Raw genomic sequence first — 17,461 nt, forward strand, 5'->3', positions numbered from 1 at the left:
AGGCAGTGGGCACAAATAAAAAACGTAAAATTTAACTTGTGTGCTCTGAGTAGAGGTTGTGGAGTTTACTGTCTGTGGAGGTACTCAAAACCTGACTGGACTCTGGGCAGCCTGCTCTAGCTGCCTCTGCTTCAGCAGGGGAGTTGGACTAGATGATCTCAGAAGGTCACTTCCAACCTCAACATTTCTGTGATTCTTTGAAGTCTTGAGAACTGTTGTTCTTTGTTTCCAAACTTGACTTATTCTATCTTCTGTTGGAGTCCTGTGTAATGAATTTTCTACTTCGGTTTTATGAAACATGGGGGGAAAAAAGTCAGCACTACTGGGTTTAAACAATTTACCAACCAGATCAGAGCAGTTGAGTGATACCCTTTATTTTTAACAGCCTCAAGATATTCCAGATGGGCACCGTGCACCACCTCCATTAGTTCAGCGGAGTAGTAGTACTCGCAGCATTGATACCCAAACGCCTGGTGGAGCAGACAGGGGTAGTAATAATAGCAGCCGTTCCCAGTCAGTATCTCCAACCTCATTTCTTACCATCTCTAATGAGGGCAGTGAGGAAAGTCCATGTTCTACAGATGATCTTCTTGCTGACTCCAGAGATAAAGGTACTGTGTAACTTTAAATGTTTAACAATGCTAAACTTTAACTCATTACTGCGTAGATGAAGATGTAGTAACGGAGGGCTGTTGTTTCCCACATCCATGGAGAAATGTTAAAAACATTTTTCTTTGCAAATGATCCATTTGTTCCAAATTGCTCTAAATAGTGTGTGTGTGCACATACCTGGTGTTCCATAATTGAAGCTTGATAGATAAGTGAGGACTGTCCTTCCCAAACAAGTTTTTGTTTTTAAATATGTTCTTTAAGTACTTTAAGCAAGCTAGGGAAGCAGGAGTGTACAGCAAGAGATGGAACAGCAAAATAAATTAGTCCTTTTGGTTCTGTCAAGATCGTTTGTTTATTTTTACCAGAAAACTTCTGAGATACAACAGAATCTTACAATTCAACAGAAACCTGTACTGTTTTTGTTTGGCATATGGCTCCTGATCATTTCTTTTGGCTAGATGATGACAGTACAGGACCACAGATTCAGATCAGCAGTTAAAAACTGAAAATGTCCAGGAATGAATGCAGAGTAACCTGTGTATGATATGAAGAAAGGGATTGAGACAAGAAAGCTTGCTCGCAAACAAAGATTTGGAAATAAATGTTTTTTTTTTTTTAATTTTATAACATTGATAAACAAAGTCAGGTTTAATTTAAGGGTCATTTTCAGATATACCTTTTATAGTGTTTTTATAATGATGTACTTAAGTTTCTAATAGTGTGACATATTTCAGTGATAATTTACTCTGTTCCTGCAGAGAACGGAAATAATTCTCCCTTGCCAAAATATGCTACCTCACCAAAACCCAACAACAGCTACATGTTCAAGCGTGAACCACCAGAGGGCTGTGAAAAAGTGAAAGTCTTTGAGGAAAGCTTGTAAGTCAATCTTTACTACATAGGAAATAACATTTAACATTGCGAGTTACCCACTGGCTTATTGATTTTTGTGTCAGATCAAAATTATTAGCCTTATTACTAAAACCATGCTGATAGCTAGGTCTCTGTTTTGCGTGACTGTATACTGATATATATCTATGTATCATTGCTGGAATTGTGTGTTAAAATCAAAACCTCAGCATACTGTTTATTTGTGTTGTGCTTTTCTTAAGATTATTTTACACCTGGTAGCTTAGGCTTCTGCTAGTTTTACTTGTACAACCTTTCCCCTTCTTAGTTTTCAGAATTAGCCTGAAAAATTTACTTACTGATCATTTTAAAACTCAAGGGTCAGTTTCATTCCAACCAATTTTTTAATGGCCAAACCAGCATAATGTAAGACTGTCTCTTACATGGCAAATAGTGGGGAAGAACTCAAATGATAAGGCACAGGGAGATTTACTGAGAAGCTGTAAATGCAGGTGCATCAGCTAGGTTATGTCACAGCTTGTTAGATGTATGGCACCTTTTTTTCATTTTTTATACCCTACTGTCCAAAGCCCAGGGAGGTATTATTAGTTGTGGCAAAGTCCTTTCAGTTGTCTTATGGTGAAGACTCAAATGTAGGTTGAGGTAGCTCTGTGTTATTGGGTCCTTCTCCAAATCTGAATAGTACATCCCAGGAAGCTGTTCCACATTAGCGTAGACCCCTGTCATTCTTGTTGGGCATCTGACCATGCCTATGAAACTTGTGCACAAGTTAGAAATGAGCCCAATTATTCTGCTTCCTGTAGGCTAGTAGTATCTCTGCTATGTTCCAACGTGTTTTAAAGACAAAAACAAAAAATCCCACACACTTTACAAGGAAGGAATATGTGTAAGAAAAATTCCTACCTGTGTAAGCTTCGAGATGATGGAAGTGAGAAGTTACAGGTCATTTATGAGATAGTTATTATCTTAAAGACTAATGCTCCATTTACATTAAAACTTAAGTGAATACTTCATAAAATTTGGGAACCTCCAGGCTTCATACTGAAGCTGCTCAGTGCAGAGTGCTGTGCATTTTAGAAACAGAACTGTATGGTTTATAAAGTCATTCCTGAAAGAGGTCTGAGTAGCCTTTTCTTTGGGAAAGGCTTCTTCCTTTGTTTTGTGAAACACTAATGTATCACTCAGTCCTGCCTCCTTCCTCTAGGTCATCATTAAGAAGAATCAAATTATGCTCAGAATTGTCCTTTGCAGGGAATTGCATCACAACTGAGCTGAGTTAATACAATTTTTCTAAAAAAAAATTTCCTCTCTGCTGATTTGTCATTAGATTCTTTTTTTTAATTTTTATTTGTTGATTTGATGATTTGTTAATTGATAGTAAATACTTAAACCAAATGTGTACTGGGGTTTGGATACTCTTGTTTAGTGTCAAGTGGAGATGATCCTTGTGACTGAGGTCTCAATTTATCGCTCTGAAAGGTGAATGGGTGTCCTGAGCAGTAATGCTACATGAAGTACTACAAAGGCATGTGCTCTCATGTGTAATTTAAAGCATGAGGAACAATGCAGGAAGCAATGTATCAAGAAATGACTTGGATTTAGTGACCAGCTTTGCATTCCCTGTAGTATCAAGAACCTGAACTTTGTTCAAGTTCATGTATCGCTCTACAGGTGTAGCATGATAAGAGCTTGTTTGTTTAAGCTACTAAAACAGGCAGAAGGTTGACTTCTGCTGTTAGACAGTGGGAGATATCACTAATGAAACAGATGTCATGTTTTGAGTAGTGTCCCTTTGCACAGAGCAGCAGTGCAAAGATCAACAGAAATATTGCTATGGGGTTGGTCTGTCTTATTATGGCAGATGTTAACAGCCCAGATAAGAAGGAGGGGAGGCATATAGTTGAGGAGTCCATCTTGAAAATGAATTCCACACTGAAAATTAACTAGCCTGGTGGCTTCTACGTTTATTGATATTCAGAATATTTCTTGTTTGTAGCTTCAAATATGCTTGTAATTGCCAGCATTGCAAATCCAGTTTAGGAACTGCGTTCATCTGGTACTTGGATTCCACACACACAGAATACGTGAATGCAACCTTTCAAAGCTTAGCTTTAATTTGACATGATTTCTATTTGAAGCTTACGGGATTTTCAACTGTTTAAAAAAAAAAAAAGATAAACGAGGCTGATTTCTGTTAAGCTTGATTAGCCTGGTAGAATGAATGTAGAGGTGGATATGGCTTATAAACACTTGGAAGAGAGGGGTAGGTTATAGGCTAAAGGACAGTGCTAGCAACATGAATGAGTGTAAATTTTGGATGGCTATTTTCCAGCAGGAAATAGAGACTTTGGAACAGATTCCTGTGGTTTGGTCTTCACATAGAGTTTGACTAGCATATTAGACTTATATTGCAGGGTTACAAGTAGACACAGAAGCCATTCCTATTCTATCCAGGATTTCCCTTTCAATTTTAGCTTTTATAAAGCATGCCTCTGAGATTGTGAAACTGAGAGTCAGGATCTAAATGTGTGTTCCATGTTTCATTCCTAGGTTATAGGTACCTGATCGTGAATATCTCTTTGAGTATACTGCATTTTACTCTCTGCAGTGAGGTTTTTAAATAAGGCGTGTTCATCTTTTATGGAGATCAAGGCCACACACAGATGAACATGCAAAGAAGGCAGAAGTCTTGAAGAGGGGGATCCCATTTGATCATGAACAACCCTGAGATATGTAATGTTAGAAACATTGCTATACTAGCTTTCTTTCACAAGGTTTGCTGTATACAGTGTGTCTGCCTGCACAGGGGGTTCTTGTTGGTCTGTGAAAGTTTCTGGAGAATGTGATTGAGACTACTTTCTCATATATTGGATAGAACAGTTCATGGATGGAGTTTATGATCTGCAACATGAAGATTGCAGGTCTAGATTTTTGGAGACATCCTGCTTTAAGAAAATGATGTTTATCTTACAATAAAAGTAAGCAAGCAGTTTAAGCAATCTTGCTGTTTGCCATGTGGCAGGAGTGTCATTAGCACAACACTGACTAACTGAAATACTTCAGGTCTAAACCTAAGCTTGTTGCTGATGACATGTTCAGCAAGACACATCGCCTGCCATTAACATAATTTGTTAAATGTTGTTTTAAAACTGTTGTGTCTATTTTATTCTAGGCCAAAGCCTCTGCATGAAATACCAGCCTTCTACTGTCCTGACAAGAACAAAGTGAATTTCATTCCTAAAAGTGGCTCTGCTTTCTGTCTTGTCAGCATCCTCAAGCCACTTCTTCCCACACAGGATCTTACACTCAAGGGCACTACACACAGCCTGACTGTCTCCTCCAGCATGACACCCGGTTTGTTGCAGCCAATTTCTATGGCTTCATTGTCTGCGAACACGGATCAAGACAGGATCTCCCGTGGAACAAGTACAGTAATACCACAGACCTCTATACTCCAGCAATCAGGACATATTGAGGAAGCTGAAGGGTAGATATAGATTGTCTTGAAATTTTTCTGGGCGACTACTGGGAAAAATTGGAACCAGTTGACTGGATCTTTCTGATCACGCTATTTGCATTGTTTTAACAACTTACGGCACTGTCATAATTGACCTGTTCATATACTTGACAGTTTGGTAGCACATTAAGTTCAGGATGATGCAGCAGCTGATGCTCTGTTGCACTTTCTGCTTGTGAAGACTGCAGTTCTGTTTCTCATCTGCTTTTTTTTTTTAAACACTGGTGAAAACAAAAGCTGTCATAATCCTTTGCCATTTAAAGGACCAGTTGTTGTGATGCTGTGTATCCTTTGACTTTTTCCATTAAAAGAAAAAACTCAAGATCAACCAGCTAACCCCATTTTACCATTATAACCCGCAGAGGGAGGGGCAATCAAATGGTTTTGCAAGATGTTTTTTGTATGAAAATGTGTATTTTATAACAAAGACTTTTGTGGTGTGTAGCAGATAGTGTTTAAAAGATACTTTTCTGGTGACAATTCTCTCCCCCCTTTCCCCACACACGCTTTTTTTAGTAGGGAAGTTTCTTTTTACTTGGCTGTTTTACAGCTACTGGGACCAAAGGATTGCTGAAGTATTTCAGCAGTCTCAAATTATGTGACCTTGCTGAACAGCCTCAGCCCTAAACAAAATAAGACAAAGTAATGTGTTTGAAAATTTTAAAACTGAAGAGTATCTAAAAAGCAGTGTTAGTATGTGGTCTACTTTTTTTTGTTGATATCGTAAATTTGTGCTTCCGGTAAGTCACGTTCTTAAAACTCCTTCCATCACCCAGTTCCACCCAGTGTTGGTTTATTGGCTGGAGAATTACATTCTAAAGCACTTGTCCCAGTAGTGTTCCATTTGTCCATACGATTTTTGTGCAGGGGTGGGAAAAACATGTTACCCTCCTGTTCTCTATTCTTCCAGAAAATATGCTACTTGCCTCTTACAGGTTTGCTTGGCTACTTACAGAGTTGGTCAGCCTGAGTCATTAATCGCTCTTGGCACAGTGATGAGTCACAACAGAGCAAGTTTGTATTATAGACCCTAGCCACATAATAATGAAATACCTGTGCATGATTCCCTCTCTTTTGTCATAGTGTTTTGTGCATCCTTGAAGGTGATGGCTCGTCAGCCTTGGCATCCGTTACACAGTAGTTCACAGTGCCAGACACATTCTCTCTTTTTTGACTAGCGATTTAGACTGTCACGTAAAACAGGATTTTTTGACACCTAGTCTATCCTCATATGCAGCAGTTTATGGTTTCTTTGAAGTTATAGTAAAAGGTGAAAATAGGGGAAAGGGCCATTTCAAATGGAAGCTGTTCAGGAACTTCAGTGAGGTTTCTCTTGTGTTCCTGGAGTTTATTACTTGGGTTTAAGTATATACAACATAGATATGCAAAAAACTGCAGTGACTTGAATACCAGTGTCATATCAACTTATAAAACGTTTGCCTTGTACCCTCTTTACAGAGGTAGATTCAGTAAGTTCAAATTAATGTCACTGTGGATACTCTGTGGGTCTGAATATTGGTCTGTTATACATGAGCAGTTCTCACTGACTTGCATTTATGATGCCTCCATGGTGAAGACTCAGTCCCCCCATCGCCTCCCCCCAGTTACATGTAAAGATTATACCGCAAATTTAACAAAGTTGTTCAGTGCTCATTATGCTGAATTTGATTGCAAACGTTTCACTTAAAAAAACAAAGTTATGTGCATACCTTTGCAGATAATAGTCATAGTTTTGATGCACACTTACTGTTCCTGTAAATCCCACGTACATAACTGTCTTATAGCAATAAACTTTACTGAGCAAGTAAGTGTAAATCACACTGGCCTATACAAGTCCTGCATTCAGGGTGAATTGAGACCCTGTTTAAAACATTATGCAAGAATTCAGCAAACGAAAAATGTAACAGGAGGTATTCAAATATTAGATCTGTTAAACTAGTAAATGAGCAGAATTTCATTTGTTATCTTTCTTCCCATTAAAATAGATAGATGTGTGCAGATGGGATTAAAGAGCTCTGTTTTGAAGTAACAGCTCTGATTTACACTGAAGAAGTTGTTGAGGGGGAGAAGGTTTTAAAATAAGTGGGTTTGTGCATCAAATTTGTGTAATATGACCAGTTGATGGTTCTTTTCTAGGTTTTGTGGATATTAATTTCTTCTGAAACAGTTGCAGAGAAAGTTGAAGTCTAAGATACGCTGCTTTAGATAGGTTGTTTAAAACTGGTATGACTGGATTCACAGAAGATGGGATCATTCAGGTGAAGAAAGTTTGTGTAAGTCTGTTTTCTATTTCTGTAGCAGTAGCTTGTAAAGAGCTTCTCCATCAATGCCAAAATGCACAGTGCTTTATCAGGAGATCTTAACTGAATGGTTAAGAATCGAAGGGCTAAAGTTAACATATAGCCTTTATTACAGCCTTGAGACTTAACTGGTTTCACCAAAACTGCATTCTGATGTTTGTTTTCATCAGAGTAATTCTCCCAAATAGCAGTGGGCTTTCTTAACCTGGGACTTTTTTCCACTTGTTGTTGTAGTACTCAAGCATCTCTTCAGTAGTTTACATTGTATGTTATCAGACAATGTACTGTATAAATTAGTGAGCTGCTCTGATTTAAAAAAAAAAAAAATGTATGAGGACTTTGCTTTTTATAAAAACAAATGGGATTCAAGACAATGTTCAATTTTTTTTATGTACAGGATTCTGTTGATTGCTGTGGCAGCTCTACTTTAATGTGAATCCACACTAAAGACTCAGAAAATACAACAGTTCTTGTTCTAAGACCAGCCTTTACATGTATGCACACAAAAAATAGCCTTAAATTTCACATGTGCTGTCTTGTGCCATTAGCAGAGCTGCAAGGTAAAGTATTTAAATCAAAATAACTGAGAGCGTGTAGAACTTTTTAAAAACCTCTTATGTATAGAGTTAGAATATTTGGCTTTATGGGGGGTTAATCTGTGCATTGTTCAAGCACAGTCTTAATGAAAGAGTTCAAGTTCTTTTAGCACACTTTAAAACCTAACTATGCATAGACCTAGTCAGTTCCTTGATTAACTACTTTGTAGCTTAAAAAAAAAAAAACACAACACTTAAAGGTCTGTTTTTTACATACAACTTGACACACTTGATAATCTGTTTTCCTAGTATTTTATAGTACTAGCCAAACTGAAGGCTGGTGGCAGTGTTATTGAACACTGACAGTTGATTTTTTGAGATATGCTAAAAGGTGTTCCTTCAGTTGTAAATTCTATGTAATTCACAAGGCAGGAGGTCATTGTAATGAAGGTCTATGCTGGCAGCTATGACTGTTGGACTATTTTTAAAACTCAAGGCACAAGGACAAGAATTTTTTTAAACCTCAATGTGGTTCAACTGTCCTTTCCTTGCTTGGTGCCATAGTCCTGTAGCAACAAATTTAAGTACTTGGGAAAGTAAAAGATAATGCTTGAGTACATATACCTTGGGAGGAACACATGCATAAACTGAGTGAGCAAAAAAGGGAGCGAAAGTTAAATATCGCATACCATGGAAGTATATGACTGCTGTGTTTGCTATTGCTTTAAGTAAAGCAGCTCTTTAAAAGTATGTTTACTCTCAGGGCTATTTGTTGGTTTGTTCTAAAATATGATTTACTGAAATTGAGAGTTTGAGATTGTTGAAGGACACTGAAGCTGAGCCTTTTGAGAAGAAGAAAACTTTTGAAAATAGGTTCTTGCATCATTTGTATTGCTGTAATATCTGGAAATGTTTTAAATGTAAATATTATACGCCTATTAGCAGATACATTTGAAAATTCTTAGTCCTACCTTATATAAAGCTTATTGCTTCTGAAGTTGAGACTCAAAGAGTTAAAAGTTGCTAACTTCTGAAACGAGGGACATGTGACATTAAGAAAAAACATTGGTAGTGAGGAAAAAATGCAAGTCATATCCATTAACCTTTCTTCTGCCTCAGGCCTAACTTCTTGTTGCTTATTGAGTTCGATAGAATTCAGTGGCATGGCAGTAATGCCTTGCTGAAGGTCTGCTTGTTTAAACTGTATGGTTTGATACTTATAAGGTGTTTTTTTTAATGGATGGACTTGCAGACCTTTCTTCATCCAGAATTGCTGCACACTTTTAATATAAATATCTTCAAGGCAAAGCTTGTATGACATTCTTGTTCTTATGAAACTAATATAACTTGCAAAAAAGACCCTTGATACCCAAACACTTGAGAATGTCAGGACTGTACTTTCTCCATATAATTCTGTAGTTTAAGTGTCCTTCATCAAATGCCATAGTCTAAAGATGTTGCGGTAGCTTAGACCAAAACCAGGTTAGTATCTATTAAAATAAAAAAACATCTCTTGAAAAGGTAATGGAAAGTTCACCTTTCCTAACTGAGGGGGTGGAAAACACTGTGGAGAATTTATTTCATTACAGTCTAAGAGTTGATATGAAATTGTTTTTCTAAACCTGACTCTACAGGAAAACAAAACGACCATTAATTGCAAGATGTACCTGTATATTTTCTTGACAAGAATTTGTGAGTGTTTGACAGCTTTGGGAATCAGTTCTGCTCTTGGCATTTTGTTGAGACAAGGAATGACCTAAATGCATTGTTATGAAACTGTTACAATTTGCATGTCAAATGGGGAGAGAATGCTAACTATTCATAAGTGTTTGGTGAAATTCCAGTCCTGCATCCCAACCAACTTCAACAGTCTTTCTGAATGCTCCAAATGTAAATGGAGTTCTGTTACTGCTTTCTTGATTCATTGCATGTCATCAGTAAATACTTAGGTATGGTCTTTGCTTAGTAGTTTTTCACTGGGATTTGTATTTGACTACGAGACTTCTGTAGTGTTGACAGGTGTATCTGAATTGCAGAAGAGGACTTGGCCTGAAAGCAGTGGAAGTTACATTTATTACGCAGATTCATTTTGAAACAACTCTCCTTGGAAAATCTAATAAGCTAAAGAAATAAAGTAAAAACACTCTCTGGACACCTCATCCACCCTAATTGTAAATGTATTAATAGTTAAATGAAACTATTGCTTGGCTTTATTCTAAATTATCTTTCATTTGTTGAAACGTGCAATTTTTGAGGGTAGCAGTCAAGGGCTGTCCAAAACTGCCATTAGATTTGTGTTTGTATGAAATTGGCTGATACGTTTTTCTCTGTTACACTGTGATAAACTTGTGGAGGTGTTCTTGTGTATGTTGTACTGATCAGTTACTTGTTGCATGTAAGGCTGTTTTTGTAAGCAAGGGGAATTCCAGGGATGTTTTGCAAAAAGGGCCTATTCTGAGATGATGTACACTGGTGTAAAACTGGAGCAGCTCTACTAATTTCAATGGAATTCTTGATTTACACTAGTCTTTGCTACGTGTAGTTATGCCAGTACTATTTTGCACAATGTTGTTTTATATCTTGCGTTCTGACTTGTGGACTGTTTCTACTGGAAACAAGGAAAATTTTAGACTGCAATAGTGGAATGTTTTTGGGATTTTTATTTTTATTTTTTGTCCTAAAATAAAGTCATCACTTCCAGGTATGGGCTGATTTTGTGTTTGTTTTTTTTCATAGTGAGAAGTTTTGTGTGGTCTGACAGCCTGAAGATTTGCATTAGGATTTACCCTGAAGGCAGTAGGCATTTAATCCAAATAAAATAGGCACTTTTAGCCCTTCCAAACAAAATTCACCAGGGTGGAAATCTGATTAATCCATATTCTTATTTCTGCAGTGCATCCTCACAGCAGTTAAACTCAGAATAATAAGTCTTCCCTGTCTTCATCTGCAGTAGGTTTGGTCAGCTCCTGAGCATTTTACAAGTCCATTATTAGAGGAAGATGCTGCAAATCCTGGATTCTAGCAACAAAAGGATTCAACCAGTGTTCTGAGAGTAAAGGTAGAGAGACAAGACTGAGGAAAAAAGACCTGGATTTCATAGAACCACAGAAGCATAGAATGGTTTGGGTTGCAAAGGACCTTAAAGACCAGCTAAGTTCACCACCACCACCACCTGCCATAGGCAGGGACACCTCCCACTAGGTCAGGTTGCTCAAATTTCCTGCTGGTGAGCTCATACCTGCTATTCAGTAGAACACGGCTATCAAAGAAGCCTACTGGGGAGGGTACTTAAGACGTTTGTAGACATAATCTCTCATTCTACATGCTTCTGATCACTAAAATCAAGCCTCTTCATTCATAATCAGGATTTGGAGCCAGGGCTCCTTTACACTAGAAACCGTGGTGAGCTGGATGAGTTATGTACTTAAGTTTTTGCGAGCTCTTGTATTAAATTTAAGTCTAATTTGTCTAGAAGGCTTGGAGCAATTTCCCTTTCTGCAAAATCATTGTCAGCTAAATTTCATTCCAGAACGAAGAGAGAAGTAGAAGACTTTCCTGAACATTGGTAAGGAATTGAAGGGCTTCCAGGGTGTACACCATAAAACACATCTGGCTTATGTTTTCCCATCAGTAGGAGGAGAGTTGGGCCAATACACATGACAGCAGCATCGTGATCCAAGTGTGTGCATTTTATAGCAGGGTCCATGGGTAAATTTGTGCTAAATTGATATTATTTGGTTAAAATTTAAAACGAAGTGCTCACATCTTCTGAGAAGTTTGGAGCGGAATACTAGAGACTTCTATGTTTCTGATGTTTTCTTACATTTTGTTCTTTCCTACCTGTTCTGCAGTCTGCACATGTTTAACTGTCTCTAAGTGAACAGGTCCTGATTCTTTATTAAATATGCTGTGATCACGTGCTCCATTAAACTATTTCTTCCCTACTAATTTCAAGTGTGGTAGCAATGATTTTATGCGTGTGAGGAAGAATAGATGATTTTCTGTAAAATACATTTTTTCATATCCTTTTTACTATACTTTTTGCATACTGTTTCCTGTTACTTATTTATGGCTTTTAGAAACAATTGAGAACTACTTTTACTGCAGACTAATTTTACACGCAATGCAGTATACTTTGGTATCTCCTCTAAATCTACAGCAAAGCCGAGCAAAGCAGAAAGTCCTTGTCAACATATCCTTTATTCTGTGTTTAAAGGACTCCATGTAAAACTGATATAAATGAAATATATATGTATGTATGTGTGTGTATATATATATATATATATATATATATATATATATATATATAAAAGCTCAACGTACCACTAAGACTTCCTCAGCAACAGCAATTCACCAGTGCTATAGTGCCCCCATTCCCCAGTTATCCTGTTCCAATTTTTTAGTTTGACCTCAAGTATCTGATTGCTTCCAGTGTTTTCCATCCTGTTTTACTGGGCATGAGTGGGTAGTTCGTGTTGTAATTACTGGGTGGTCCTTTGCATTTTAATAGTAATGCATGTGCAGCTGATTTTTATCTATGGAAAAAAAGCTACTAAAAGGGCTTTTCAAAAATGGGAAAGGCACATGGGCCTTACGATTTACTAGATATTAGTTTAGAAGAAATCTAATGTTTACTGGGAATGTTTTGGAGGAAATCGTGACTCAAAGGCCACTTTGTTCAAAGTAGTATTTTACACACCAGACAAGTGGTCTAACAGATAGCAAATATCCACCAACTTTTGATGCTAAAATTCAATATTTTTTTCCTACTGGTTACTTCTGTGTTTAAATTCTTTTCACATCTGTTACATGCAGGTTAACTGCAAGGCGTGCTAAGAAGCTGATGAAGATAATCTATGAAGACAAAAATAACTGAAAGAGTAACTCTGTGTGGTGAGCTGTGACAGTCCAAGTCTTGGTTCAATGTTTTAGTTGTATTTATCGGTTAAATAGCTGTTCACTTTGCTTCTTTAGACAGAAGTGGGCTAGAACCAGGCAGGACACCAATTAGGAGAATTTCTCAGGTATGTTTTCTATTAGAGTTAGGATTGACTGTATAGAGAATTGGTATAGAAATTACAGTCTAAGGGTGCTTGTGTTTTGTTGTGTTCCCTTGTCATCTTGTTTCCTCTTGGGTCTCTCCTCAGCTTTTGCAAATTGTTACTGTCTTAACATATTCTTACCGTAAATGGTATTTACAGGAGCTCTGCTCAGCTGCCAGACGTGTACGGGATTCAGAGCTGTGTAACGTAAACTTAACAACAGAATATGGTGGAGGAAATAATTCAGGTGAAATTCTCGCACACTTGGAATTGAATGGGTTCATCACCACTGCATGTGCACTTTTCATAAGACTTAATTATGCCAGTTGAACTCTACTTGCTGCCTCCTGCATTGCCCATTTATAGAACCTTATTTCCTGTGCCTGTATTTCTGAGGGAGTCCTTGGACTCGGACCTCTGACTGATGCTTGTTTTGACACAGGAACGTGTGTGTAATGAATAACACTCTGACATTGTAGTGACATTACTTGCTGTCCTGGTTTCAGTTAGGACAGAGTTAATTTTCCTCCTAGTAGCTGGCAGGGTGCTATGTTTTGGATTAGAATGAGAAGAGCGCTGATAACATGCTGATGTTTTAATTGTTGTAGAGCAGTGCTTACACCAAGCCAAGGACTTTTCAGCCTCTCTCTGTCCTGCTAGCGAGCAGGCTAGGGATGCAGCAGAAGCTGGGAGGGGACAGACCCAGGACAGCTGACCCAAACTGGCCAAAGGGGTATTCCATACCATCTGACGTCATGCTGAACAATATATAGGGGTGGCTAGCCGGGGTGGAGGGGTGGCCGGCTGCTCGGGGATAGGCTGGGCATCGGTCAACGGGTGGTGAGCAATTGCATTGTGCATCACTTATTTCGTACACATTATTACTATTAATACTATTATTATTATTATTATTGTTGTTATTCTTTTCCCTGTCTTAATAAACTGTCTTTATCTCAACTCACAGGCTTCACTTTCCCGTTTCTCTCCCCCATCCCGGAGAGGGAGGGAGGAGGGTGAGCGAACGGCTGTGTGGTGTTTGACTGCCAGCCGGGCTAAACCACAACACTTGCAGAAAAGAAAAAAAAAAAAACACAACAGTATTAGATTAAAAGCTAGTTACTGCAAGAAAAATAGAACGCTGTTCATTATGAACACTGTTCATTAATTCCTACACTTCTGAGCTTAGGTGGTCTGATTAAGCTAATCATTGAGAAACTCTGTTACACAATACACTGTGGATGTTTTTGCTAAGTGTAAAAGTTTAGCTGACCAGCATAAAGACACTTCAGTTTTGATGGAAATGGCTGTTAGAGAGGTTTCCACATCTCCTGTAAAAGCTTTGGTGAATAGTGAGCATTTCCAGAATTCATCTGGCCGTGTGTGTCAGGCAGAAGAGAATCTATGCTCTCTGCACTTCTGGACAAATTAACAAAAAGTCTAAATCCTGGGCTAGGCCAGATCTTCTGCATGGCTTCTGCAGAATTGTGACATAAAATACTGTTCCTGTGTACAGCATTTACAGAAGTACTACTCAGCTGCAAGATATGTTCAGAGTTCAGTGCTGTATGGGGTTGATGAAGAGCTATGGTAGAATTTTGTTTACAATTTGCAGGTAAAATTATCCATAAATGATGCAGCGAATACAGTTAACATAATCTGGGAAACTACAAACTAATCTGAGCAGCGTTTTTTAAAAAAGAAGTCTAGACCATTCTTAGTCTTTTTATGACTTGTAGATATTTAATCTCCTTTTAAGAGGTTATTAGCAGCATGTTCCTGCAGGATGTATAAAACAGCTCCCTTTCCCCACACAGAAAATAAACTTTTCTTAACGTTTTTTGATCCAAGTTTGAGTCACATCTTCAGCTCATGAAATTGCACTTCGTTTCTGGGAGCTGTTTGCTAGGTTTTACCGCATTTCTTCAAATAGAACTGCAAGGGTATGTGTTTGCCCTGAGAGTAGGATGGATGGCAGCATTCTTTTACAGGTATGTAACAGCTGCTGTCCCAAATAGCCAATATCCATCCACACCTTAAGCCCAATTCATTGAGAGCGGTAGGTCATTTAGTTCAGGAGTCACAGGATGGGGTGATTCTAATCTTAAACTGCAACCTCTGGACAGCAATCAAATACTGTCGCAGACCATAGTTTGACAAACGTTTCTTTGGTTGCATTGCTTGTTTAAAGTGGTACCAACCTACATCTTTATTTGCTTCTAGCACAGCACCTTCAGTTGTGTTATAGAACTTCTTAGAGCTATGACCCCAATTAAAAAAGCCTTTAAAACCCCCCAGGAGTGTGATCAGAACTGACAGGATCTGAAATGCATGAGCAACTAGAGTCTGCGTAAACTAAAAGAAATGTTCAAACTGTGTCCTGTGGTGGAATTCTCCATGGCCTAATGCTTACTTGAACACACAAGGGATTGATGCTATTTTCCTTGTAGCAAGAAATTAATTACAAGTTAAGGCAGAACTTGACCAATGTCAACTTGTACTAGGCAAATTGACAAAAGAGCTATCCAGGCCTAACCTGCATTTTTTGGTTTTGGGGCAAAATCAAGATTTTAACTACAGGGTTCCCAAGTGCCCTCGTTTTTAGCACACTGGATACATGTTTCTAACTGTGGCAGAAAGAGTGGAACTTGTGCTCTCAGTTTCTCCTTCATTGCCCAAAAACGTCTTGTGAAATTGCAGATAGCTAGCAGAACAATTCTGAAGCTTTCAAAGTGTAGTTGAGAATGAAAAGTCATGGCTTCCTCAGTGTTAGGAAATGACACCATCCTATCCACTGTTATGTCCTAAATATATTTCAGCTGTCTCAGAGGTATGAGTCCAAAGCATGTGATTTCCTTGAAGGTAAAATAGAATCCTTTGTATGCCCTAGAGAATTTTACTGGAACTAGTATTTGCCTGGTAACCCTCGGGATCTTATTTTTGGAAGGCTGCAGGATAAAAAGTAATTAGCTATATCTAGTTTCTGATACATCAGAACGCAAATCTTTTCTGTGTTGAACCTTACAAGCTTAATAGACTTTCAAACAGCCCCCAGGTGTCCCAAGAATGAGGTATTAGAGTTAATGCTGTTCTCCTTAGAATTTAAATGCTTGGAACATCATGCCACACGACACAATGTATGCTTGGAGTAGGATTTTAATCACTCTCAATAACGGTAAAATGAAATTAGCCTGTTGTGAGGACCAATGTAACAAAATATAAAAAAAAAAAAAAAAAATCTCCCTTGTATAGCTCTAATTAAGCATTATGCAGTTCATCTGAATATCCACTGGCATCTGGATTTGAAAAGACATCCAGATTGGCAAAAATGCTGGCCTGACTTGAGTTGATCAATATGTGAAATGATATGAGAGATTGAATTGCTTCGCGAACTGAATACAACTTAAAGTATATTACAGGTCATCTAGAATTAAGGGCTTCTGGAAGTAGAAACTTTGCATTTCTTACCAAAAAAAAAATCATAATTCAGTACAGAACACAATCTGCTTAAACATTTTCTCCCTCTCTCAGCATGAGTTCCATAACATGAGCCCATCTGCGCAAGCCAGTATCAAATGCTGTGTGATAAGAGTGTTAGTTACTCTTTTTGTCTCATTGGCACATTTTCTGGCACTACTGGAACTCAAGAGCATGCAAAGTATAGAGTAAACTCTCTTCCTGTACCAAGAGTGTAGCATGCCATCTAACATTGTGGTATCTAGTGGTTTCATTTGGAATTGTGAAAAGTAGCAGACCTCTGAAAGAGAGAAAAGAAATTTGTTCTATCTTCTCAAGCGCGGTATGAATCTAAAAGGTCAGTAGGGCTGGAGGTCACTTGTTGGTTTATTTTTCAGTTTTTCAGAAATTCAGATGTTATTATAGTTCTCCAACTGTTCTTAAAGAGTTAGTGGACATCAGCAACACTGGAGAAACCAGGGCAAGGCCTCTTGAAACCAAGAGGACCACTTGAAACTGAGGTCCATGCCTCTGTCCTATGTGATGCGTTTGTTTCAGGTTGTGTGGTGACTTGGGTAGTTTCTCCATCTGCAGCAACTGAATTTACTTAATGTTTTGACTAAATAATTCCCAGCATGCACTTACAGTCTGAATGGTGCATGTTCTATTGTACAATATGATTGCTTGGTAATATAGATTTGTCCCAAGCAACATTAGTGTAATTTTAGGCTAAATAATTTTGCTATGAGAGTCTTGTTTTAAGTGAAAGTACGACCTGGTCTTTTGCACAAATAGTAGTAGTGGACCTATGATATTTTGTAGACCCTCAGGCTTGAAATTTTCAGCACACTGTGAAGATAGGAAGCTTGAGAAACTTGTCATGCTTTCCTGAGATGGCTGCCTACCTTGAGGACTTAAATGTATTTTCATGTTGGGTGATATTTCCAGTACTGAAAGAAATCAGTATTTAGTGAGGGATCCAGGAATGAGATATCTAATTTTTAAATTAAAGAAGAAAAGGAAATGAAGGGTGGTTGGGTTTTTTTTTAGAGCCTGTAATGCAGCTTGCATGCCTTATAATTATTCTATTCCCAAATTTTATTACCTAATTAAGAATAAGTCTTCCCATTA

General features: G+C 38.0%; 1 protein-coding gene across 3 annotated transcripts in view; it reads left to right on the forward strand.

Annotated features, from left to right (window-relative positions):
- FAM117B (family with sequence similarity 117 member B) overlaps nt 1-9,961 on the forward strand; it is a 36,157-nt gene extending 26,196 nt beyond the window's left edge. For all 3 annotated transcript variants that reach the window (XM_040561848.1, XM_040561847.1, XM_040561849.1), the window contains 3 exons: nt 386-611; nt 1,371-1,491; nt 4,655-9,961. In XM_040561848.1, coding sequence (XP_040417782.1) covers nt 386-611; nt 1,371-1,491; nt 4,655-4,973 — 666 coding nt within the window. In that variant the 3' untranslated portion in view covers nt 4,974-9,961. The remainder of the gene's footprint in view (nt 1-385; nt 612-1,370; nt 1,492-4,654) is intronic.
- Nucleotides 9,962-17,461: the final 7,500 nt, after the last annotated feature.

The sequence above is a fragment of the Cygnus olor genome, chromosome 6, assembly GCF_009769625.2.
Source record: "Cygnus olor isolate bCygOlo1 chromosome 6, bCygOlo1.pri.v2, whole genome shotgun sequence".
NCBI classification, from domain to species: Eukaryota; Metazoa; Chordata; class Aves; order Anseriformes; family Anatidae; genus Cygnus; species Cygnus olor.